This window comes from Phycodurus eques, chromosome 16, assembly GCF_024500275.1.
Source record: "Phycodurus eques isolate BA_2022a chromosome 16, UOR_Pequ_1.1, whole genome shotgun sequence".
NCBI lineage: Eukaryota > Metazoa > Chordata > Actinopteri > Syngnathiformes > Syngnathidae > Phycodurus > Phycodurus eques.
Window position 1 is genome coordinate 4,890,636 of NC_084540.1, and position 26,733 is coordinate 4,917,368.

Consider the following 26,733-nt stretch of genomic DNA (forward strand, 5'->3'; position numbering starts at 1 on the left):
TGTGGCTGTTTGGTGTGGAGCGAACAATACATGTGATGATCCCAGCTGTCTTGGGCACACACCCTACATGGCACACGTTTGACAGCTCACTGTGTCTGTGAATGGGTCTTAGCACGTGTCAGAGGGGTATGTTATTGGCCCACAATGTTCAGTGACAGTAAAAGTGGGTGTAATCAGTGTTCTCCCCATCAAAGGAGAAAGTCTCGAGTTCCTTGACATCATGCTCGTATGAGAGCATCACAGGCGGAGAGGCCTTGCCAATGTGTCGCAGTTGACATACTTGAGTTGCCAGGCCCATCTAAAACCAACCGGTATGTTTTCATTGTTGAGGATACCAAGTTGAGGGATGAACCTTACGAGGTCGGAGACCTTGTGTGGTTAAATTAATTTACATAGAGCCGCCGTAAACTGGCTTCCCACGTGAAGAGTTCTTGCTTGGTGCGGCGACATATGAACAGGGATGTCCTGTCGAAGTTCTCCCAGGTTGTTAGGTCATCATGACCTCCTGTCAGCTTTTGGAATTATTTTCTCCAAAAGATTGGAGTGCACATCCAGACTCCATTTATTCAACTAGGCACACAAGAACAGCATAAAACAAAACAGTCTCCTTTTTATTACATCATCCTTATAACTCACTCTCCAGGCCTGACTAATCAACTCGAGCATAATCCAACTGTTACATGCTTTTATTTTAAAACTGTCTGTTTATTTTAAAACATGGTCTATCTTCCACCCTCAAGCATTCTTGCAGTGGCCCAGCACTGGAGCACTTTGCTGGCTGTATAACTTCTTCCAAGCACAAAAGGGTTCTGCTTGTTGGTTCAACTCATGACGAAACCACACAACTGATTTCCATGAAACAAGACAAATTCATTGTCTCTTTTTGCCATTTGAGTCACAATGTAATCATTCTTCTCAGCCAGAATCAAAAGTGGTGCGGTCCCATTCTTATGTTGGCCTCCATACAATACATATTAGTTAGACTAGTTGTTTAGGTTAGATGTGTGTTTTTATTATGAGATTTTACAGTATCTTGCACTCACAGGCTTTTAGAAGGAGAGAGATCCCCATCTTTTGGGTGTAGCGTCACAAGAAAATGAATTGCCATGTACTGCCTTGTTCTTGTCAGAGCATTTAACTCCCAGTTGCATATGATTGTCTCAAAGAATAAACCTTTCAAGTATAAATGCAAACGGACCTGTACAGTCAAACAGGATGGCTCATTAAATCAGTTATGGTAAAAGGTTAAAAAAAATGTTAGTAATTTCAAGTATTTCCAAAGACAGCTTCTCTGTATAAATGGCAGTGCCATTTCTGTTCGCCACAGTTTCTGATCCCAGAATCAGATTTTTTATTTTTTTTTAACACAAATAACTTTTGATAATTTGCATACTTTTCTCCCAGTAAAGTAGGAGCCCAGAAGCGACTGAATTGTTTCTGTGTGAGTTAGTGACAGGTTACGCATACAAACTTCTTTTGGATACTTCACCATTGTGTTAACGTGTCTCCACTATCAGGTCAGGCAACTACAGTGCGATCGCCAAGATTTTGAGTTGACAGTTACAGGCATATTACTGTAACATGATCAGTGCATCACTTTGCAAGAAACTCAACAGGATTGAACTGAACTGACAACAATTTAAATGTGTGCGTTGTTTTACCAATTTCGAAATTGGGCATCCAGTATTTGCCAGTGCAGATCCTTAGATGTCAGTTCTTATTCAGTTATTTTCTGTTTTGCTGATCTTCACGTCGATTCTATCGATACTGTAAGATGTCGTCATGCACAAATAGTTGCAGAATCTTAAGCTGCATTTAAATGACAGATTTAAGGGGATATTTCTCCTGTTTCCCTCGGTATAAACTATTTGTTGTGTTGGTGTTGAAACAGAGTGCAACTCACAAAAAGTTAAACCAGGAAACAGTTCCCCTTGCCACAAGCCAGGAAATGAATCATACTCTGACTGACACACACACAGACACACGCACCATGTCACACCCCTCCTTACACACAGGCAGTGATATGACATCCTGCCCAGTTGTGTGTCACGGCTGAAGTGCTAGGTCTCCACACCAGGTAAAGAATTGTTTTCTCCTTCCTGTTTTTAGACCCTTTAAACTCAGTTAAGTGGCCACTCCACTAACATTGTTTATGCTCTTTGTTTATTTATTTGTTTTTATTCTATTGCAAAACTGTATCTTGGTTGGGACATCAGACCTGCATATGTGAAAAATAGTATGTATGCTGTTCAGCTGGGAATGTGTGTTCGTTAACATTTTTGTGAACGATTGGTTCGGATGAATGATGACAATTGCTTAATGTTGTTAGCGCTTTGGCTACTTTGTGTGTGAGAAAGTGGAAAGGAACATGCAGTTCAATGTATTAGAGATGGCCAAATGTTTTGGCTCGTGACAATACTCCCATTTACCTTAACTTAATGAAAGTGATGCCAGAGTATGACAAATTGGCCATAGCAACACGTTTCACAAAACATATACAACTCTCAACAGTACAAGTGTCATAAAATATAACACAATCAGGTATAATAAAATACATACAAATATATGCTTGACAGCGTTGACATTTTTAAAACATTCAGAAGTTGACCATCAATTGAATAATGATGAATGAGAAAGGATGGTTTAATTTATTATTATTATTTTTTTAAAGACCATTACCATGTAAAATTTAATTGCAATTAGATAATAGCAGTGCATGCATACATCTCCTTTCATCGTATGCTGCACTAATTGTAATTCAGCCAAACTTATATTATGAAGCGCAGTTGCTGGTATGGAGCACTTTCCAACATTGCATCCAGTGATATATGTTTGCATCGTGGTGTGAGGACTTCCAGACATCAGCCTAGCATAGAGTTAGAGGAAAGTTTACAACAGAATGTCATGGATCTGGAGCTTGTACAGACACACCCATTACAGAACAGAGCTTGATGACAGAGTTAACTGGTTACTTGGAGTAAAAGTGTATCAATACTATTGGAGTGAAATACCATACTGATGCTGTTACATTCAAATCATAAGTCCACCAGTGGTTTTGAATGTCGTATTGACCTCTCCACGTTGGTAATATTCTCACTGGAGATTTGCAATATGTTGCCAGTCCTTTAAATATACAAAATTACTTTACTGTACCTCAATGACTATATCGTTACCACCAGTGACTGGCCAGGTTTGTTTTGAGTACAAAACAAATAATACACAAATCATCAATAATATCATAAATAATACAGTAATACATCAAAGCAAATAAAATACATACACTCTCTGAACTTTAATGACAGATGAAGAGGGTACAATAAGTCAGATCCAAGAGGCACCTAAGCCCCGCCGCACACCTAGCAATGAGGAATTGGTCGAACACGAATGAATTGAACAATCGCAAACAAATTACAGTCGGCAACTCACATCCGCACACATACCAAGTCGCTGCAACGTAAAAGCTGCAACCCTTGGCGTTCTTATTGGAAAACAGTATTCTGAAGCGCCACATATACTGCACTGTATTATTTTTCATTGAACCACAAACAACATGGCACAATTGTCAAGGAAGAAGCAGCTTGCCCTGGCCATTGTAGCTACATTATGATAATACAAAGAGAGAAAACGAATGAGAAATGAAGGGGAAAGAGTGGATATTTGACAAACTGTTGGCAGTGATAGCCCCATTCATTGACATTTCAGAGACAAGAGACTCCATGCTTTGATTTTTAGCCACAGGTAAATATGAAATTATAACTATAGTTAAGTGGTATTGTAAAATTAAATATATATATATATATACTGTAGTGGTAGGGCTTGGATCTTGCTTCGTACCTGGAGATGACATTTTATTGTGAAAACTCTCATGCATTTCAGTGACAAAGATTAGTGTGCTGTGAGCACTCTTCAGATGTGCCGTGGGAAATTATAAAATGTTACGTAATTTCTCAAAAAATGTTTTATTTACAAGAAATAATGTATCCTTTTTCATCTATTTATGCCAGTGAGGCATAGTGACAGACAAAACAAATAAACGCTATTCTATTATATGGCAGGAAGTACTTAACAGTAATTCATGTATCCACTTTTTGTGACATTGTTTGTTGGAGTGCCGTGAGATTTTTCAATTGTAAAATATGTGCATTGGCTCCATAAAGGTTGGAAATCGCTGCTCTATAGGCTTCACTCTTTAACCACAGGTACATATGAAATTATAAATATAGTTATATGTTATTGTAAAACAATATACAGGTAGGGCTGTATATATTGTATACTCTTGTGAGATTGATTGATTGATTGAGAGATGGTTGTGAGTTTGTTACGAGGGATGTTTAAAACAAGAGTAATAGATGAATATACGAAACAGGTATCAGTAAAAGAAAAATATAATTATGTATAATATATATCCATCCATCCATTTACCATACTGCTTATCCTCACTGGCGTCACAGGTGTGCTGAGTCCCTATCTCAGCTGAGTCTGGGCGAGAAGCAGGGTACACCCTTAACTGGTCGCCAGCCAATTGCATGGCACATACAGACAAACAATCACTCACACTCGCATGCACACCTACGGGCAATTTAGAGTCTTCAATCAACCTACCATGCATGTTTTTGGGATGTGGGAGGAAACCGGAGTACCCGGAGAAAACCCACGCAGGCACGGGGAGAACATGCAAACTCCACACAGGCGAGGCTGGATTTGAACTAGCAGATGTACTAACTCGTCGTCCACCATGCCGCCTATATATGAAAGTCTATATATATATATATATAGTTTTATATATATATATATATATATATATATATTATTGTATTATTTTTGGATACTTACAGTACACTGTATATGATTAGCTTTCTATTTTATTACTGTTACATACTGTAAGTTAAATATGTTTTTTGCTTCTTTATACGCCTATTGAACATGTATATTTGTTTATTTCTGTTGTTTCATTTTTTTCCCCCTTTATCGTAAAGCCAATCTTGTGTTGATTTATTTTTAATTTCTTTACATTCATAAAAGACAATTATTGGCTTTGTCACCAGAAACGTAGTTTTTGTTGTGAAAAGCTCATGTGCTATGACATGCCATTTTTGATGAATTTTGAATCATAGACAAACTGGTGGCTGACAGATGCCCAGTCATGAAAACTAGTTGCAGAACTACGCACATCATGTGACAGTACTGTCATGTTTGCCTGCGTCGCTCGGTGCCCGGCAAGCCTAAGGCATCTGGTTGTCACACAAGCTTAAAAAAGGTTTAATACTACTACAATGTAAACGTTAAATCAATTAAACACTACCACTACTAAGTTACGATGTATATAGCAGTTAGCCTGTTGGCATCGAGCTAGTTTATATAGCTTCATTATATGTACTGTACATACTGTAGTTCAATTAACTTGGTACATTTAGGCCGCAGACTGATATTGTGCTGGTCCACTTGCTCGATGTCATTGCAGACATGCAGCGTGGGTTCAGTTCTCATTCAGTGATGGTGTGAATGGTTGTCTACCTCTATATGTGCCCTATGATTGACTGGCAACCAATCCAGGGTGTAGTCTGCCTTTCACCCAAAGTCAGCTGGGGTAGTCTTCAGCTCCCCGAAACTCTTAACATGATTAGCGGTATAAAAAATTTATGGTTGGATTTAGGCCCCAGTCCATAAATGGTCGGCTTCTACAGTATTACGCCATTAACAACTTAAATATCATGCCATAGAGTTTTAAGATGGAAAAAAACCTTTGTGTTTAATAAAATAAAAATGAAAAAAAAATACATAAATATTTTCTACTCTTCATGCAAAAAAAATCCAAACAGCTGTTGTACTGTATGTCCTGAGGCTGAGACCTGAGGCATATAGGATGGGGGTGGGTGTCAAAAGTTTCAAAATATAGAGCCGTCAGTCCATCCATTTTCTGTCTCTTATCTGAAGCAGAAGGTGAGGATGACAGTAGTGAGTTCCTTGAAAGAATTAAGGTTACATTCCACTACAACCGGTACGTCCGTAAAGAAGACACCAGAGATGCAGTCCGGCGGCAGTGGCAGAATTCCTCTCTCCACACTGACAGACAGGTCAGCCACTACAGGGTAAATGATTCTGACGGAGGAGAAGGGGGAGGACAGGGCAAAGGGGAGGCGTTCTTCTCCACATGGGGATTAGTGGAAGCTTCTTGGCCAATTTACATGTGAATGGATCCTGGTGCTGCTTTTAGCCATCAACACCCCCCTCTTCTTTCCTCTCTTTGGCCGGCTCCTCACACTTCTCCTCACATCAGGGAGAAGCAGAGAGAGCGTGAGGCAGTCTGAGAGGGAAATATACAAAGGCAGAGTGCAGGACATCACCGTTGTTGTTGTAGACAAACTTTTCAGAAAGGAGTGTTAAAAACAGCAGAACCAGAAAAGAGTTCTTCCGAACCGTTCTTTTTCGGAGTCTGCAGCAGCATCACACAAGTGGGAATTTTGAATGGTCGAAGGTAGGAATTTTCTTTTTGTTCTTCTCATCCCCCATGGATATCAATAGAGTAGGCTCAGTCTCATGGGTAACAATGAAAGCTGACAGGACTGGTCCACTTTGGCGGTCAGAATGGGGAAGGAAGGGAGGGGGCTGTTGAGTAGGCCTCTTTGAAATGCTTGAATCAAACATCCATTAAAATGAGTTTGTTGTGGCATTCAAGACTCCCAATCTGCATTAAAAATTGCGATTTTTTTTCAGTTATACCAGTATTCTGTTTACTCAAAGCATGAATCCTACTTTTAGTGCTCACTCGCCAATAGATTTCTTACTCTCCAAAATAGGACTTAAAGAAAAGTGATATACATGCCCAAAACCAAAAGCACATGAGAACAAAGTTGTAAATAAAACAAAACAACTAATTAAGACCCTTTTTCACTCTGAAACACAATTCTGGCCGAATGGCACAAAAATTGACCTTTGTCTTCAATCCATCAGAGCAATTAATACAGCAAGTACACAGTTGTAGTCACATCTGTAGTGTACAGTACTAGAGGAAATAGGCAGCGTACCACAACCCAGGGAGCTAAAGGCTAATGTACAGATAAGTGCTTTGGTCAAGTATACCTCAATTGTGAATGTCTATCACTATACGCCGTGGAAACGTGTCTTCACACCGCTTTGCATACATGATGGGCATCATCGCCATTTCGGGGGCTACGGTCACTTGTTTACAACTGAAGACTTGCTTGGTCGAAGTCTTGCCTCACTGTTAACTTTTTGTTTTGTCATTCGAATTGAAGTATGGTAAGACGCTGTGTTACATGGTGTGCGGCACCTCGTCACATGGTTGCAAAGGGGAAAAAAATGGACAAACTTTTACACGCATTACAATAAGAAAAAATATATCTGCATCCTGTCATTTTATTTTATTTTTTTACACGCAACGAGGTATGTGGGATGTGTCGTTATCTGACAGCTGCCTTTATAGACATCTTTATAGCAGAATCATTCATTTTAGCGGGATTAGTGATGAATATGTGAGAACGTTAATATAATGTATATATAGCTTAACTGAACTTTTAAAACACATGTTTAAAAAGCAAGCACACATGCTAGTTGGTTAGGTCCACGTACCTTCGGTCAAATGACGTGTTGACATCGTTCGCCGGCCGGCTTCATCGTGGAAACGTTTTGTACCCACCCGTTGAAACTGCACTTGAGATGCTACGATTTATAATTCTTAAACTGCTTCAAAGTCTTGGCACTCACAAATCTCACTGCATATAAATGAGGCTGTAGGTCTAGGTCGCTGCTCCACTCTATTAGGAATTTTGTACGTCTCCAAACCATTTATAACGTGTATTTTTGCCATGTATTGCTTTCCCGCTTTGTGATCTAGTTTTACTCTGTAAATTCGCTTCCCTTTCGGGCATTCTAAACATGTCTTTCACAATATGTCAACGGCGACACAGTGATAGCTAAGCCATTGCTTACCTTCTCGGTAGCGCCAAAATTGGCCACCACAACCACCCATGTGAAGCAGTTTCGAAGCCCTATTTACTGTGATTGACTGACGACCGATCCAGTTTTTACCCTGACCCTCACCTAAAGTCAGTTGGGATGGGCCCTAGCTCACGAGTGACCCTAATGAGAATAAACGGTATATAAAATTAATTGATGGACCTGCATTCAGAGAGAAACAAAGTTACATCACGCTGCTATTATAGTTTGAACTCTATTCAATCCATCAAAGGAACTCAATTTACCTCATAGAATTATCTTGCTATCGAGCTATGTCGATGAGAGCCAACCTCCACTTCAAATGTTTTTACCTCTCCAACTGATGTTGTTCATCATATCATGACTCATGGTACATCATAAATTCAGGCTGAGAGTCAGACGTCAGTGCCTTGGGGGGAATACGTTGCATCAGTTGGGTTTGCACCTAAGAGTCATTCATTGTCATTCACAACAGTTTGGCTTGAGAATGCTGAGGTACTGTACATATATATATATATTTGTCTGTGTACAACACTAGTAACAATTTGTCATATATTCCCATTACATCTTTGTAATATTAGGCCTTTCTGTCAACAAATCAATTCATACATAGGACAGGAACAATGATTTACTGGTCACGCAACTAATTATGTCACACAATATGAGAACAGCAAATGTCAGTATCCAAAGGTTTTAAGAGTTATATGCTCAATGTATCTAAACAATTATTATTTATGTATGGACATGTTTCCATCGATGTATCGTTTGGTTTCCTTTGTCAATAGAAGGCTCTATACAAGTCCAGTTTGACTTGTTGACATGTCATAGCATTTAGCCAGATGAAAATCAAGAAACGTTACAATTGGATCTGATATCACTACCCAACAAAATTATCAACAAAAACTTCTAAATGTCAATTAACCTTTCAATATCAATAAAATCTTGTTTTGGATTAGAATTGTTTCTTTACGGGAAATGGGCTTTCACCTTGAAGGTAGAAAATACCTTCAAGGTATTTCTACTCAAATACAATAGAAATCCTGACTATATCGCTCCAATTCTTTGGCTGCATGAAGATATTAAAAAAAAGATTTAATCTAACCCATAAATAAGTATCCATATTCAGCACAACTTCATAGTATCGTTTTTGCCATTTTCTGCACTTGTTTTCCAACAATTATTCTCATAAATATGCATTCTTTCACAGTCTCATTATCTGTAGTAAGTCAAGTTAAGCTGCACCCAAATGATTTTTCACAATCATGCTCTCATTATTACAAGTAAATGCAGTTAAAGAATGCTCCATTACTGGGGACAAAACTGAGTTGAGTTTTGAGATACTTTTATGAGCTAATTGGTATGAGGTGTGATGATCGTTGGTATCTGTCTTCACACCATTGTTCACTTTGAATGTTATTTATTTAGTGAAGACCATCCCCCTTACTGCATGGCCAAATGTTTTAGTATGCAGTGGCTGATACAGCTCCCCGCTCCTAAAGGCCTCTTTATACTCCTGCGGTCGCGCGGCCGACAACGCCCCCATTGCATCACGTGACCGACGAATTGCCCCGCGCGGCCTTGCTGCGTAGCTTGCCGCGAACCCGACAAAAATAGTTGCTGCGCGTCGAACGCCGCGGAGATCCTCTCCCGTGATTGATCCGTTTTAGTCACATGCTGTGATGACGTACCAGCGTGCCCATTGGTTTGACATACCATCTGCGTTGCCGCCTTCTCGATCAATATTGCAGCATAATTAAACATATCATCTGGTCATCTAGGTCCATTTGTTCTGTCGCGGTCGCCATTGTTGTTGCTTTGTTCCTTGTTAGTGAAAGGAAAGTAAAAACGGCTACCGTAAATGGCAAAAAAAAAATGCAGAGGAAACGCCACCCTGTGGTGTCCTGGCCAATACCAGCCGTAGCGACACCCCTCCGCGGCGTTCGACATGCAGCAACTATTTTTGTCGGGTGCGCGGCAAGCTACGCAGAGGTGCTGCGCGGGTCAATTCGTCGGTCATGTGATGCAACGCGGGCGTTGTCAGCCGCGCGACCGCGGGAGTATAATGAGGCCTTTAGAGTCGACTAACGAAACCTCTGGCACGTGTTAACATTTCTGTTGACAAATCTACGATTAATAATCGTTGCAAAAAAAATTGATGTCATTGGAATACACCATGGAAGGACCCACTGCTATCCAAAAAACATTGCTGCAGGTTAGACGTTTGTAAAAAAAAAAAAAAAAAGAAAAGTACCTGAGTCTTCCCGTAGTGGTACTCTCGACTTAATATGTGTACAGATGGAAGCAAGGTTGAGCTATTTGGAAGTAACACACAATACTATGTGTGGAGGGGGGAAGAAAAACACCATCAAAACCTTATCCCAGCTGTGAAGGATTGTGGTGTGAGCATCACAGTTTGGGGCAGCTTTCTCCCTAAGGGCCTGGATGCATTTCTGTCATTGACAGGAAAATGAATTCCCAAATTTCTCAAGACATTGTGCAGGAGAACTGACGACCATCTCTCTGCTAATTAAATCTTAACAAAAGATGGATGATGCAATAGTTCAATGCCACAAAAGAAAGAAGTTAAATCAACAACGTAATGACTTCAACAGAAAAATATACGGCTTCTGTCGTGGCCCAGTCAGAGTCATGACATTTACCCAATTGAGATGCTGTGGCATGAATTAAAGAGAGCTGCAAGAGAGAGATTTACACTAGACATTCCAAGTAGGGTTGTGCATCGTTTGAATTTGAGCGATTTCGGTTCGGATTCTGGTTCCAAACGGTTCTGGATTCCGATTCTTTTAGGGGGCTGGGTCAAAAAGGTTTGTATGGTTTAAATAAAGGGTGTCCAAATTATGAACATCCATTTTCTTAGCTGCCCGCAGCATAAACTAAAATGAACATTTGATACGACGTTCTTTATAACCAGTATCAATATCAAACCTATGAACTAAAAGGCAATGCGTGTGGAACTAACCCAATTGTCTTAATATTCATTAATTAATGTTTCAGCTAAAAGTTAAATACAGCATTGTTAAAATAGTTATTTGGAGCTATTTCATCACGTCAAATGGTTTATATGTGCAGGTTTTAACTTGACTTCCTTTTTTAAGATGGTAGCCTTTTATTTTGAAAGGTACATACTGGAGCTCAGCATTTCGACACAGAAAGTAACTTCACACGGCACTGGTGATTTTTATTTCTTTATTTTTTTGAATGGATGGAACCAAATGCTACAAAACGCTGATTCCTTTCCTTACACACCGATGAGGCACAGGGTTAGTGTTTGTAATACTGTGAGACGTTTATGTCAATTTTGTCCCAATTCATTGTGATGTAAAGTTGTGATGGTGAAGTTTTAGGTCAATGTTAAGCTTTTTCTTTCTGTCATTGGCTCTTACGTTGGTTTGTAGACTAAAATAAACTCTAAAATCCATCAGTGCAAAAGTGCAACCAACCGTTTACCTTGTTAGCTGTCTCAATGTTGGCATAGACGTATTGCATTGTTCCACTCACCCAATTGACTGAGACTTGACTTCACTGACGCTCCAGCGCGGTGTAGGTTGAGGCTCGGAGCACGTCAGACTTTTCTACACATCGTGAAAGCCTCCTTTGCAAAATATAATCTTACTCCAAGTGTTGCATTGAGGTGACTGGTCATAAATTTTAACAAAGTTAAGACACACTTTTGTTCGCCGCCGCCACCGTTGGGCACAAGCACGTCTTCAGGCGCATTCTTCTTCGTTGGTTTTCGCTACTTCGCTACTTCTTCTGGGCGGACTGTAGGCATCGAAACCGGGAACCGAATTTTTTTTTATTTGAGCGATGCCGGGAGAACCACAACGTGAGATCGAATAGAATATCAAGAATATTGTGAAACTGAAACTGTTTTGTGAAGAGGGATGCTCCTAATGCTGTTGTTGTCTGGTCTGCAACTCCAGGAAATTTGGTTGAGGTTATTGCCAGTTATTAAATGCAAAGGGTAACATGCTTTTTCCACCCTGCACTGTGACCTTTACATATTGCGTTCAGTGAAAAGATGGAAAGATGTAATTGTGTGGTATTCGTTTCAGGAAAACTGTGTCTATTGTTGTGACTTAGGTAAAGATTACATTATACGATCAATTTGTGCTGAAATACAGGTAATTCCAAAGAGTTCACACACTTTTGCTTGCAACACCCAAAAAGGCGATTCAAAAAACAGTGTGGGTTAGGAAAAGCAGTTGGTGAACCTCGTATTCTGACAAAGTGGCTTGCAAAAGACGTTTCGTAATGCTTTTACGGGGCTATTTGAATGGGAATCATTTGAACAAATTTTGACAAATCTGACAAAGACACTGCTGCGATATAGCGAGCAGCAGTTCAAATCTTCAACTCTATTTCCCTTTCAATGTGTCATTTGCACATTCTCAATATTCTTGTAAAGGAACTCTCCCACAGTACAAAAAAATACACGTCGCTGCCTGATTTATTCTGAGCTTGCCCAACTTTGCAAGTATCTTGGCATATACTTTATTTGTTTAAAAAAAATGTCAAGTGGAGCCAACACATTGCTGTCCATCTATTTGTTTTAGGCTTTCTTCAGAGGGTCCTTTATCTCGAAGCATGATAAAAGTAGTTGTGAGTGTGTGAGCAGCTGTGCACTTTTAAAATATACCAAGCAAAATATAAGAAGTAGTCATCCAGTCATATATGTTCAGGGCTGCAGAATCCATTCACAAAGTTCGACAGAATGACAGATGTCTTCTTTTTTTTTTTTTTTTAATACAAAAATGTACATATAAAATATGTAAGCAGAAATGTATTGTTATCACATTAATTTGTGTGTCTACTGTATGTAGAACTAAGGACTAGCATGAAGAGTACTTTTGTACATACTTTTACTTCTCTTACAGAAAGAGGATGTAGACAGTGTGTGTGTGTGTGTCCTCTTTGTTGTCTTCTTCTTACTAAATGAGTTTCTCCCTTACAATGTGCATGTTTGCCCTCCTTTTTTGTGTTCTTAGTAAATGAGTTTGTGTCCGTGTCTCTGTGGCAATCTGACACACTGTTTGCTTTTCACATACATTACTAGTCATTACACATGTTGTTTGAGTGGGTTTAGGTGCACATTGTTGACTTTGTCTTCTACATGTCTGAGTCTTTTCATTATTCTCTTCCTTTTAGGAAGGAATATTGCTGCGTCTTACTAATTCTATGATAATGTTTTTGCTGTGCATACATTAATGCCAATCTTGTTTTTTATGTTGAGAAAACAAGATGACTTTCTGACAATATCAACATTTTGTCAGAATCAACTAACAGCTAAAAAAGTTGTCATTCAACACATATTTTAAATTTTAAATTGCGGTAAATGTTTTTTGTCAACATTTTACACTGTTCAAAATAGTTTCAGTCCAGTAATATGAAAGATTTTTGCAGTATTTAAAGAAAACCCAGACTTATCTGTGTTTCACTCGCACTCTGTCTCCTGTCATCAGGATTAACTGTGTTCCAATGGTTTTACAGTTGGATATTTTTAGCTGATTAAATGATGCAGATTAACACTGCTGGGTTGCTTCAGTGTGTGTGTGTGTGTGTGTGTGAGGAGGGTGGGGGCCGGGGGTGCTGTTTCTAAAAAACATAAAACCAGTCGGTAACATGGAAACACTCCTGCATCACCTCCTCTGTTGTGTCTTTAGACCAAACTCTCACAGTCCTTATATACGAAGGACTGACTTTCCCAACTTGCAAATGGGGGAAAATACAATAAATTAGAAATAAATAAAAGAGAAAGTGAGTTTGATTACTCCAGCAGGCTGCTGAGAATCAGCAGCCTGTTGATATCCACTACATTTCACACATGTAGTGGATATCAGAGGTCAACACACTGTTCAAATGCCAGGTTTTTGTGATACATGAGACCAAGATAAGCCATTTCAAAATATTTTTCACCATTAATGAGACCTACTGTATAACCTTTACAACTCAATTGAAAAATAAAATGAAATCTTTACGAAAAGGGAAGTTAAAAGAAAAAAACAACAAACAAAATGTGCACACCCTCTTAAAATAACCGGGGATGCGGCTGTGTTCAGAATTAACCTATCACATTCAAACTATGTTAAATGGGACTGCACACACCTGCTACTATTTAAAGTGTCTTTGTTTAACAACAAATCACTGGCGTCGGGCTAAATCCTCCTCAGTCCAAATTTGGTCAATTTCAGATTTTTTCATAAATTGATACTATTGGTCAGTCCCCATTTTTTTTTTTTTTTTTTTTTTTAATAGATATTTACAAATTTCTGACCAATTTCAAGTGTTGAAAATGGCTTGCTGTGTTTGATGATACAATTTAATGGCTCAACAAAAATATTTTTTTTTTGCTTTCCTGAAAAGTCATGGTTTTGGAGATGTTAGGTTTAGAGAGATAATTACGAGGAGCTCCCAAATACCAGTCAGTGTTAGCGCAAAACTTTGAGGCTTCTGCTAGAAAGCAAAAAAAAAAAAAAAATGTCAGGAAAAGCCTATTAGAAAAACTGAACTTTGTGTGCGGTTAATCAGAGGCACTTTAAAAGGTGCTATTCGAGTGCTGACTCCCATCTAAAAGGTGTTTGAATATGACTGGTTCATTCTGAGCAACCACATTATCCAACTGTTTTTATTCTTACTTCCCCTCTTGAATCGAGTTGTATTGATTATAGGTCAAAAGCTTGGTAGGATGAGTTTTGAAATGATTAATCTTGGTCTCATGTTTTTATGTTACTATTACAATTAGAATTAGGCAGGGGTTTGTAGACTTTTGCTATCGACTGTAAGTCTTTCTCACACACATGCTTCAATCAAGCATTTGTAAGCACACACGCATATGCACTCAATGTGTCAATCCTCTTACTGCACAGACCAGACTACAGACAGTACACAAACACTTGTGATACTTCACTGGTCAGGTAAACCTGGAAGTGTTTGTGTGTGTCTCTGCCAGATATAGCTTCCTTGTCATGGGAACCGCGGCATGTTTTTTCTCAATTTTGCTTGTACAGGACGTATGATGTGTTGTGTTTCGATGTTAAAGTGGGTGTCAATAATGCTGCTTGACAATTGTTGAGACAATTTAAAGTGAATCTAAGGAAAAATACGTGCTATTTTCTCCTTGAATGCTTTAGGCAAAATTCTATGAGATAATGCATGTAAAGAATACTGTAGTAGTCAATTAATTTGGCCCTCCAACAAACCAAATATAAGATTCCAAACTTTTGTAGAACTCAACTCCAATCTATATCTGTGTCTTGATCCACAGAGAGTGCTGGAGATCTGAACGCAGAAGTACCTTCCCTGATGGAGGAGCGAGAGGAGAAAGAAAACGCCATCATGGAAGAAGAGCAAGCCGCAGAGGACAAGAGTGAAGCAATGCAAGTGAGCACTGTTACCCCAAATTCCGGCAAGGAAAGCAAAACAAACGGTGTGGAGGTCCATGCAGAGGTGGAGGAGAAGGAAATGGAGAAAGGAATGGAGGAAGGAGAAATGAAGAAAGAGGTGGAGTCAGAGGTGAAGGTGGCAGTGTGCCAGACTGTGCCAGACATGCAGATGAGTTTCATCCATGGCAGTGACCTGTTTGGCTATGTGGGCATTGAGGCAGTGCTGGACCAGATGAGACACAAGACCATGAAAGCTGGCTTTGAGTTCAACATCATGGTGGTTGGTAAGTTTAAGTTGTAAGTTATTATAATTACTAAGGTAGACCCATGCATATTTTAGGTTCAGCATTTGTAAATTTACAATGTTGGCTAGTAGGAGGCTAGTTAGCGGTGGTTGTGTAGCTATAGCCTTTAGCTTTTGCTGCATGTCTTTCGACGTCTTGGTTATATCAGCCGACCGCCACTTTGTCCACTACAGATACTATACAAATGGGCACAGGCTTGAAGAGTTACACTCACTTTTTCAGTGCTTTAGCAGCATGCCGGGTAACCTTCAGAAGCGCTATTGCTGCTCATGACAGGCTAACAAGTTCGCCGAAGGATAAGCCAAGTCGCCAAAAGTTAAGGCTGGGACACACCAAGACGACGTCGGCCGACAGTCGCCGACGTCAAGCACGAAAAGTGACTCAGGATACTCCACAACGATTATTGCCAATGCCCAACTAGCACGTACCTTCTGTGCATATGTGAGAAGTAGTACCCCTCCATATCATCAGGCATATATATATATATATATATATATATATATATATATATATATATATATATTTAAAACCACTTCTCCCACTGGTTGACAAGTTTCAGTAAAAAATATCCACCGATAAAAAATATCCACCAATAAGCACATACGGGCCGAAATTCCGAGGGGTTCTCCAAGTCGACGCATCATAAATTACCGTGATGTCTCAAACGGTGTCACTTGCCCTAAAAACTCAACATCAATAGCACAATTGGAACATTATTTGTGAGAAGAGCAGTGTAGGCAATATAATGGGTTGTTTACTTAATACCTAAATCAGACGACAGGATTTTAGTCTCGATATTGGTCCGATTAGCTATCGCGGGCGATTTTCCAGATCAGGCCCGACATTTTGTTAGGAACGACAAAACTTCTTGTCGTCTGACATAATCCACGACCAACAATTTGGCCCTACGATAGCCTTACGACGCCAAAATGAATAGTTTAGCATGTTCGATTTTTTTTTTTTTAGATAGTTTCCGTGTTGTGTGACATATCAGCTACAACTCTCCGACAGCGCACCTTCACATCAACCAATATGATTGTGTATTGTGACCGGCACATCGCCTCTGGTCACCATTGTCAACATTTATTCACGCGCAGAAATCAATGTTTACCGAAGCTTTAGAGCATGATTCGACACAATAACCGGCATGTTTATGTACAACCGTTAGTGCTACCACTAGCTTGCTAGGCTACATAACGTACAGATTTCTGCTTGCGAGCGGTATCGTATTAAAAGTATGTCAACATACCTCAAGCAATCCTTGAATGAATGTTCTCTCCCGACCACTGGTAATGACCACCACGTTTTCTTTATTTTGTTCTTATTTTCCCCCACACAATACATTGGTGTGATCCATTGTTGTTGTCGTCTCCATGGAAACGAGTGTATCCGGTCGCATTGACCGGTGACACGTTTTCTGGTTCCGCCTTCCGACAGTGTTTGATTTGACAAGATAAAGCCCAGTGATGGTAAAAGACGGGATACGGTGAAATCGGAATACACGTCGTGTAGTGTTGCCAGTGTCTGACCGAGATACGGCAAGATTTTATGGCAGTAGTCTGACATAGTGCAATTAGGAAAGACCAAATTTGTCTTGTAGACTGATCCAGGCATGAGTATTCAATTGTTTTGTCCTGAATGTATTTGTGATGAGGGATTTTAGAGACATTCTAAGTGCTCATTATATGTTTTTGAGAAAATTCCACAAAGATGACGGCCACTTGTCACGTTTCTACGAAAAGACTTCCGCAAAGGAAACTTGAGTGTTTCCTCCATTATAGTTGCTGTGTGGAGCCTCTTCGATCCTCAGTCCTTGGTGTGCATTTAAGACAATTGAGATCCTTGATTATATGGCAGCGTAAGAGCAACTTTTGAATCGCCATCAAATCATCATTGAGTAAGGACCCTAGGAGTCCTGCAATTAAGAGACATGAGATGCACCATACACTGTTCTTATTATTTTAAAAAGGGTACACTCAAATATGATTCAGAATGAGAAGTTTGTGTCTTCATTATTGACTTTCATTTGCATTTTCGCGTGTGATTAGTGCATACACTTTGATATCCTATAATCAGGGGTGTCAAAGTCATTTTAGTGCGCGGGCCACATTCACCCCAATTTGATTTCAAGTGGGCCGGACCAGGATATCAGTGGTGTAAATAACGACAATTTAAAAAATTTTAAAATTTGTTTGGGTGCACATAATTACAACGACATTTGGTAAAATATTCACATTTATTGATTATTATCTTGTTTCAAAACATGAGTAATACAAATAATAAATCTAAATGTGTACAATTTCAACAATATGATGAACCACGGCACGGTGAGCAACTGGTTAGAGCGTCACCCTCACAGTTCTGAGGACCGGGGTTCAATCCCCGGCCCCGCCTGTGCGGAGTTTGCATGTTCTCCCCGTGCCTGCTTGGGTTTTCTCCGGGCACTCCGGTTTCCTCCCACATCCCAAAAACATGCATGCATTGGATACTCTAAATTGCCCGTAGGTGTGAATATGAGTGTGAATGGTTGTTTGTTTGTATGTGCCCTGCGATTGGCTGGCAACCAGTTCAGGGTGTACCCCCGCCTCCTGCCGATGATAGCTGGGATAGGCTCCAGCACGCCCGCGACCCGAATGAGGAGAAGCGGCTCAGAAAATGGATGGATGGATGGATGGATGGATGGATGGGTGGATGGATGGATTATGAACCAGTGTTTTCATTTATACATGCTATTTACAGATCACAGTAGATCTATAAACTGTACTGGAAATGTACCTTTTATACAACAACTTATTTAGAAATCATTTTAAATTTACATACATTTTCACATCCATCAGGAAATCTTGAAAGGCTCGATTGACTCATCACACTTTACAAACTAAAGTGGGAATTTTTCAGAATGAAAGTGTTGTTATCCCCCTGCTATGTCAATTAAAGACATAAATATCCACAGTAAGTGCAAAATAGTGCAAAATAGAAACTTAAATTAGCTGCTTATTTGATGGTGACCCAGTAGCAAGATTAAAACACAAATGATGAAGTTATATGAGGTAAGCATTAGTCACCACAAACAATTAACAACCCCTCTCCAACTATGAGCATGCACCAAATTACCTTGTAGCCTACATCTCACTAAAGAAGTGACTTTCAGCTTTTCCCTGTCAGGGGTCTCTGCAAAAGTGAGTCACTCACATGATTTGTTTGTCTGACGTAACCCAACCATTTTTATCAGGGCTTAAACCCATGTCCCAATTAACTTCACAAACTCGTTTCTAATTGCAGATGTGCACATTTGCACTTGAAATTACTTTAAAAACAACACATGATATGATACTTTTATAGGCATTGCTTCACACGACGTCTCAATGCTTCCGCCGCACTGATCTTTTCGCTCTCTCTCATCTTCGTGCATGTCATGTCACGTGTATAATAAAAGTATAATAAAAGCCTGAGTTCCAAAATAAGAGTCTATATGTATAAATGAACTAAAACTTGCCTGACGGGCAGAACTGTGCCCACGGGCTGGATGACAGGCCGTTTCGGGCTGTACGTTTGACACCCTTGTACTATATTATATATCTAATTTGTGTTAGTGTGAATAGAAACATGAGAGCTGCTTCAGATTAAAAGTACTGTACAGTATAAGTTGAGTATTGGAACCTAACCCTAAATAAAATTTGGGAATTTATGGTAATGCGCCACATACGTATAGTGGATATGCTCCCGCAATTGTAGTCCCCCACATGGACTCCCAACCACTTTATAACCCCATTTCTCCACGCTGCCCTGCTGTGCGACGGCCACTAGGAGAATGCCTGGTGTACGTCAAGTGGACGTCGCTTCCGACTTATTCTTCTCTCCTAAATTAATTACATTTTTTATTTGACCAATATACGCTACACGTGAAAACAGGCTTGCCTAGAATCAATTTCTGTTTGATTAAAATATAGATAGGTAGCAGACTAAAGTCTTTAAGTTTCGAAGTTAAGAGCAAATAAAACTAACCTGATTTGTTTCTGTAGGTCAGAGTGGTTTGGGGAAATCTACAATGGTCAACACTCTCTTCAAGTCTAAAGTCAGCAGGAAATCCTGCACACCGAACTATGAGGAGGAAATATCCCAAACAGTCAAGCTGCAGTCAGTGAGCCACAGTGAGTGCACACACACGCACATGCACACGCGTACAGACACACACACACACACACCTACACACACACACATCTTATTTATCTGTATCCTTGTATTCAATAAGTATTTTTCTAACCAAACACTATGGCTGTGAATTTGCAGTCTGTAGAACATCTCCTATAAACATTTTCTCCATCACATGGCTCTTCAAGCCAGTACTGCATGTCAGATCTGAAGTACACACACTGAAATATAGAGAACAGGAGCAAGCGTGTCCAGAAAGCGTCAGTTATGCAGAAATGTAACCATAACAGCAGGCTGTTGAGGTCAACGACGCAGTGAAAGCCTAGATATGGTCATGGAACTGAGGCGTGCAGGGATTCTTCACATGACACCTTCAGTCTTCCTTTATACTCTTAACAGCATTAGTGAAGGTTGGAATAATCTGTATATCTTTTTTTTTATATATAAAAAAAAGTCCCCCCCTTTTTCAGTTTATAAAAATTATGTTTGAAGCAATCATCCCTTTCCTTTGCAAAAAAAAAAAAAGAAAAGTGTTCTCAAGTGCAATACATCTGCCATGTTTTTGGGATAGTGAGATTTTTTTTTTCAAAGGGGCCCAAATCCTTGATGCAAGTATAATTCCTGGTGAAATCAGAGCAATGCTTGGAAATCTCGTGTCTGTATATGAACATATACAAATGGGCACAGGCTTGAAGAGTTTTACTCACTTTATGCTTTACTTTTCGTCCCAATATCCTGCTACGTTTTATAAAGATTATGATGTCCCTTTGTAACAAATAGCAAAACTTGGGTGCTATAATATCCCTTCTGGGCTCTCAGCAGGTTTATGAAAGAAGATGGTGAGGAAGTGTAGCTTACCACCACATGACTGAACTTTATAACTGAAAGCATCTGATCCTTTCAACTTGGGAAAACAGTACAAGCAATGATGACATTTAGCCTCGTGGTTAGTCAGAAGTAATTCTAGGATCAGAGGTTTCGGGGTGTTGAGGTCCCAGCCAGGCAAGATAAATACATATCACTATTTTGTACATTTTAATTTCATTTCCATATTTATGTAAGAGAAATATTAGCCTTTTCTGGAAAGTCTGTGATTAAACCATCAAAACTGATAAAGATTATTAAAATGTTGAGCCACACAAAAAAGTTATGAATTGGATTTTTAATTTATAAAACAAACGTAACCCCATAGAGACATCTCGTTTTGATACAGCAGCACGTCTACATACTGTATACATTAACAGTATGCATTTTGTTTGTTTGTTTTTTATGAAATGCAGTGCATCACATGTAAAACAAAACAGAAATTGACTTGTGTGAATACTTTGAATAATAATACTGTATATAAAATCCTCTATTTGCTTCTTCCTCTTTCTGTGTCCTAAAGGCCTCTTCATACTCCCACGCTCGCAACGGCCGACAACGCCCGCATTGCGTAGCTTGATGCGCACACGGCAACAATTGTGTAAAGAAGCCTTAATATGAGTTATATTGTTAATGGGCATCCAGTCAGTTAGCTTGTCAGTAGCACTTTGGCTTTAATATTAACACGTGCACATGACACAACAGCTAGCTTCTGTCATTCCAATTCAAACAGTGGACAGTGGTGCTGCTACTGACCACCTGAAACGTTTCCCATCTTTAAAAAAAAAAAAAGTCAGCTAACTTCTACCTGACAACATAAAGAGTGGGCTGTGTTTAAATGCTGCAAAAATGAGGAATGGTGTTGATATTGAGTTGAAAATCTCTGGCATGAGGCCGATCCGATACATATCGAGATATCTTTAGGAGCAGAACGATTCTATATGATTCAGTTCAGTGTGGGAGCGATAGAATTGAGTCTCGATTCGATTCGTTGCAGAAAAAAAATGCGATAGTTAACATTTGCACATGTAGATGCTAATCATAAAGAATCTTGACTTGACTTAGCCCAGTTGTATAAGATTACGTCTGTCTAACCCTACTTTCAAACATGTAAAAGACCACTTAAGCCTAAGCATTGTTGTTTTATGGCACTGCAAAATAAAAAAAAATTAAAAAAATTATATATATATATATATATATATATATATATATATATAATTTAAATTATTTTATTTTATTTTATATATATATATATATATATATATATATAATTGCGGCACGGTGGACGACTGGTTAGAACGTCAGCCTCACAGTTCTGAGGACCCGGGTTCAATCCCCGGCCCCGACTGTGTGGAGTTTGCATGTTCTCCCCGTGCCTGCGTGGGTTTTCTCCGGGCACTCCGGTTTCCTCCCACATCCCAAAAACATGCATGAATTGGAGACTCTAAATTGCCCGTAGGCATGACTGTGAGTGCGAATGGTTGTCTGTTTGTATGTGCCCTGCGATTGGCTGGCAACCAGTTCAGGGTGTACCCCGCCTCCTGCCCAATGACAGCTGGGATAGGCTCCAGAACGCCCGTGACCCTAGTGAGGATAACCGGCTCAGAAAATGGATGGATATATATATAATTTAAAAAATAAAATAAATACAATTATTTAAATACATTACAACAATTTATTTTAAAGATTTTCTCCTCACAAATTCTGCACAAACAATATTTATTTTTTAACTTTTATGTTGTGATGACTACCTTAGTTCAACCGGCCATTGTTCTGTCAGTTTTAGGACATACCTGGCTGTGTGTTTCTTTAGCGGGTCGCAGATTACCATCACTGGAGCGTATAAGTGCACCCCGAGGACTCGAAAAGAAGTATTAGTTTACTGAGTTATAGTCCTTTGGAATGGCCGAGATGTACCTACCTTTGCCATATTGTCCACGTTTACAATCTGTGGTCCACATTTTGCCGCCGGTCCCGGGTGTCAATGGCGGACTTGAGATAAGGTACGTAACGTGACGTTGCATTCAATGTTCACAACTCATGGGGGAAAACTACTTTGCTATAGCTGTGACCACAAAAGTAGCTTAACTACTGAAAAGCTATTTGATGTTGAAATAGTGACGCTACGGAGAAATGTTGTTAAAGTAGTAGTGTTGCTCCTTAGTGTATCTAAGGATTCCTGGCGGATTTTGTATCAATAACCGAGTCTGCTACCGATGCAGTCGTATCTCTCGCCTTTACTAACGGATATCCGGTCGTATCGGTTTATCCTTCCCAACCCTAGTATTGATGAAGAAATGTTCCTCATATCCCTGTTTAAGCCAGGTACTTACAGCACGACTGTTTATCACTGGATGGCAGCTTATTGCTCTGTGCAGACAGAGCACTCAGAGCGCAGTCGAGAAGGGGTGGGAGGAATTGGGTGGGGGAAAAAAACTAAAATTTATGAAGCAAAGGCTGGTGCTGTATTTTTGCTTATAAAATAAGTTGTCAACCAAGTACTGTATGGTTTTCCACATTTCGAGCTTGTTTAAAAATGCCATACAGTAAAATAAACAATCTCCCAAATTTTAAGGGTGCTGGGATTCAATTTAGGGGTGTTTGAGCACACCCCCAAAATGGGCTCGAAACGGATATATGGCTAGCATGTCTGCCTCACACTTCTTCAAATCTTGACTCCGGCTTTCTAGTAAGGCGTTGGCATGTTCTCCATGTGGGTTTAGTCGGAGTACGCCTGCTTCTTCTCACAGTCCAAAAACATGCCTCTTAGGTAGAATCTAAATAGTGAATGGTTGTTTGTCTATATGCGATTATTTTGGCAACCAGACCGGTGTGTACCCCACCTCTCGCTCAAAGTCAGCTGGGATAGGCTTCAGCTCAACCCTAATAAGGACAAGTGGAATCAGAATCAGAATCAGAATCAGAATCATCTTTATTTGCCATGTATGTCCAAAACACACAAGGAATTTGTCTCCGGTAGTTGGAGCCGCTCTAGTACAACAGACAGTCAATTTACAGAACACTTTGGGGACATAAAGTCATTGACAAAAAACAATTGTGCAAAAAGATGCAGAGTCCTCTAGCACTTAGAGCAGTTCGAATGACTAATATTGCAATAGTCCGGTGCAATGACCATTGTGCAAAGGGCGCCGAGACTTCAAGGAGTGTATGCGGTTTAAAGTGACGAGGAGTGCGATAATCTGGGACAATGTTGGTTGTGCGAAAGTTGCAGACACTCCTCAATCTGTGCAAATGGAGCAAATGCTACTCTGGCATGAGTGGCCAGTATATGCAAATAGTGCAGCATGGCGAGACAACTACAGTGAGTGCACGAGTAATACATAATTGGCCCCACAGAAATGTGACAACGAACTCAAGTCAAAAATTTTCCAGCTTGTTGTAATGAAATTATAGGTTAGGTGTTTAAGAAGTTGATCGCAAGAGGGAAGAAGCTGTTGGAATGTCTACTAGTTCTAGTTTGCGTTGATCGGTAGCGCCTACCTGAGGGAAGGACCTGGTGACCGGGGTGCAGACGGTCCCTGAGGATTTTGCACGCCCTTGTCTTAGTTCTGGCAGCGTGCAAGTCCTCAATGGTGGGTACGGGGGTACCGACAATCCTTTCAGCAGTTTTGATTGTCCGTTGCAGTCGGAGTTTGTCCTTTTTTGTAGCAGCACCAAACCAGACTGTGATGGAAGAACACAGGACTGATTCGATGACCGCTGTGTAGAACTGTCTCAGCAGCTCCGGTGGCAGGCCGTGCTTTCTCAGAAGCCGCAGGAAGTACATCCTCTGCTGGGCCTTTTTGAGGACGGAGTTGATGTTGGTCGCCCACTTCAGGTCCTGAGAGATTGTAATTCCCAGGAACTTGAAGGTCTCGACGGTTGACACAAGGCAGCTGGACAACGTGAAGGGCAGCTGTGGCGAAGGATGCCTCCTGAAGTCCACGATCATCTCTACCGTCTTGAGCGTGTTCAGCTCCAGGTTGTGTCGGTCGCACCACAGCTCCAGCCGCTCCGCTTCCTGTCGATATGCAGACTCTTCACCGTCCTTGATGAGGCCGATGACAGTGGTGTCATCTGCAAACGTCAGGAGATTGACAGTCTGGTTCGCTGAGGTGCAGTCGTTCGTGTAGAGAGAGAAGAGCAGCGGAGAGAGGACACAACCTTGGGGCGCCCCAGTGCTGATGCTGCGTGTGGATGAGGTGGCCTCCCCCAGCCTGACCTGCTGTGTCCTGCCCGTCAGAAAGCTGTAAATCCACTGGCAGATGGCAGGTGAGACGCTGAGCTGGAGAAGCTTGGTTGAAAGGAGTTCAGGGATGATGGTGTTGAACGCTGAGCTGAAGTCCACGAACAGGATCCTCGCGTAGGTCCCTGCACTGTCGAGGTGTTCTAGGATGAAGTGCAGTCCCATGTTGACTGCATCATCCGCAGACCTGTTCGCTTGGTAGGTCCAGCAGGGGACCTGTGACACTCTTGAGGTGGTCCAGCACGAGACGTTCAAAGGACTTCATGACCACAGATGTCAAAGCGACGGGCCTGTAGTCATTCAGACCAGAGATTGCAGGTTTCTTGGGGACTGGAATGATGGTGGAGCGTTTGAAACAGGATGGAACTTCGCACATTTCCAAAGATCTGTTGAAGATCTGAGTGAAGACTGGAGCGAGCTGGTCCGCGCAGACTTTGAGGCAGGATGGGGACACATGGTCCGGTCCTGCCGCTTTGTTAATCTTCTGTTGTTTGAAGATGCGTCTCACATCCTGTTCATGGATGGTTAACACAGAAGTCAGAGGTGTGGTTGTGGTCGCGGGTGCGGCCGGGTGGGTGTGTGGAGTGAAACTGTCCTTTTCAAATCTGCAGTAGAAGGTATTCAAGTCGTTGGCTAGTGTGCTATTGTTCTCAGCTTGGGGGGATCGTCGCTTGTAATTAGTCAGCGATTGGAATGCATGCCAGACTGATTTTGAGTCGTTCGCGCTAAACTGTTTTTCCAACTTTGTTGCATAGATCCTCTTTGCAATGTTAATTTCTTTAGTAAGCTGGTTTCTAGCTCGATTATACAGGGCCCTGTCCCCGCTCTGATACGCATCTTCCTTAGCTTGGCGAAGCTGCTTAAGTTTAGCAGTGAACCACGGCTTGTTGTTGTTGAATGTCCGAAATGATTTTGTTGGTACACAAACCTCTTCACAGAAACTGATATAGGATGTGACAGTGTCCGTATATTCATCCAGGCTGCCAGCTGAATTTTCAAAGACACTCCAGTCTGTGCAGTCTAAACAGCTTTGAAGTTCCTAAACAGCTTTGAAGTTGAAGTTGATCCTTGCAAAAGGATCAACGCCTTTCTAGTAAATATGTTTGGAGTTTTTATTGTTCACTGCATTCACACTTTTAATGAAATTCTATATAATTAAATATATTCTATATTTTAATGAAATTCCATATCGCTTCAGGGACAAAATGACAGACATTTACATTCTCGTCACCTCCAACTAGCTGCTCTTGACTGTGTAAATCCTGGTAGTGGAAACTTCCTTCAAGCCTCATATCCAGACTTAAAATATCAGCAGGTACCGACTATAACCATTCCCAAAAGTCAGTGCAGTTTGAGGCCAGCACCTATAAATCCAGAGGATTTTTCGGAAGTGAAACAACAGTTCCACAGTTCTGCAATTGTGTCCCTCCAGCAACTGTAAAGTCCATTAGAAATATAGTTTGCTTAAGAGTGTGTGTGGATCGATGGGAAATGACAAATCATTAGGTCACATGATGCCAATTCCGTAAATCTGTTTTATGTCATTTTCTCTTGCCTCATGGCGACTTGGTTGTCCCTGTAATGACAGTCAATCTCAGATAAACACTTCTAGTGTTTTTGAGATTGAGATTATTGGAGGTGTTTCAATCGGTTGAAGCCACTGTACATTTGACTCTCAGACCGGTCTAGACAGTGCATGTGGTGCTTTATTGCAGGTTAGTGAAAATCGTAATGATTCAGGTACCAGATGTTTGTTCCCCCGCTTCCGCTGAAAGGAGATTCCTCAGTGCTTACTCAACATTGCCAA

The 26,733-nt window shown here is 40.5% G+C and overlaps 1 protein-coding gene across 3 annotated transcripts in view; it reads left to right on the forward strand.

Moving 5' to 3' along the window:
- Positions 1-26,733, forward strand: part of septin12 (septin 12) — a 104,377-nt gene that overhangs the window by 66,809 nt on the left and 10,835 nt on the right. Inside the window, exons 1-3 of one of the 3 annotated variants that reach the window (XM_061699664.1) lie at positions 1,977-2,077; positions 15,242-15,643; positions 19,687-19,815. In XM_061699664.1, the coding sequence (XP_061555648.1) occupies positions 15,280-15,643; positions 19,687-19,815 (493 nt within the window). In that variant the 5' untranslated portion in view covers positions 1,977-2,077; positions 15,242-15,279. Of the gene's footprint in view, positions 1-1,976; positions 2,078-6,249; positions 6,476-15,241; positions 15,644-19,686; positions 19,816-26,733 lie in introns of those variants that run through there. The other 2 variants (XM_061699663.1, XM_061699662.1) reach the window with 2 other exon arrangements.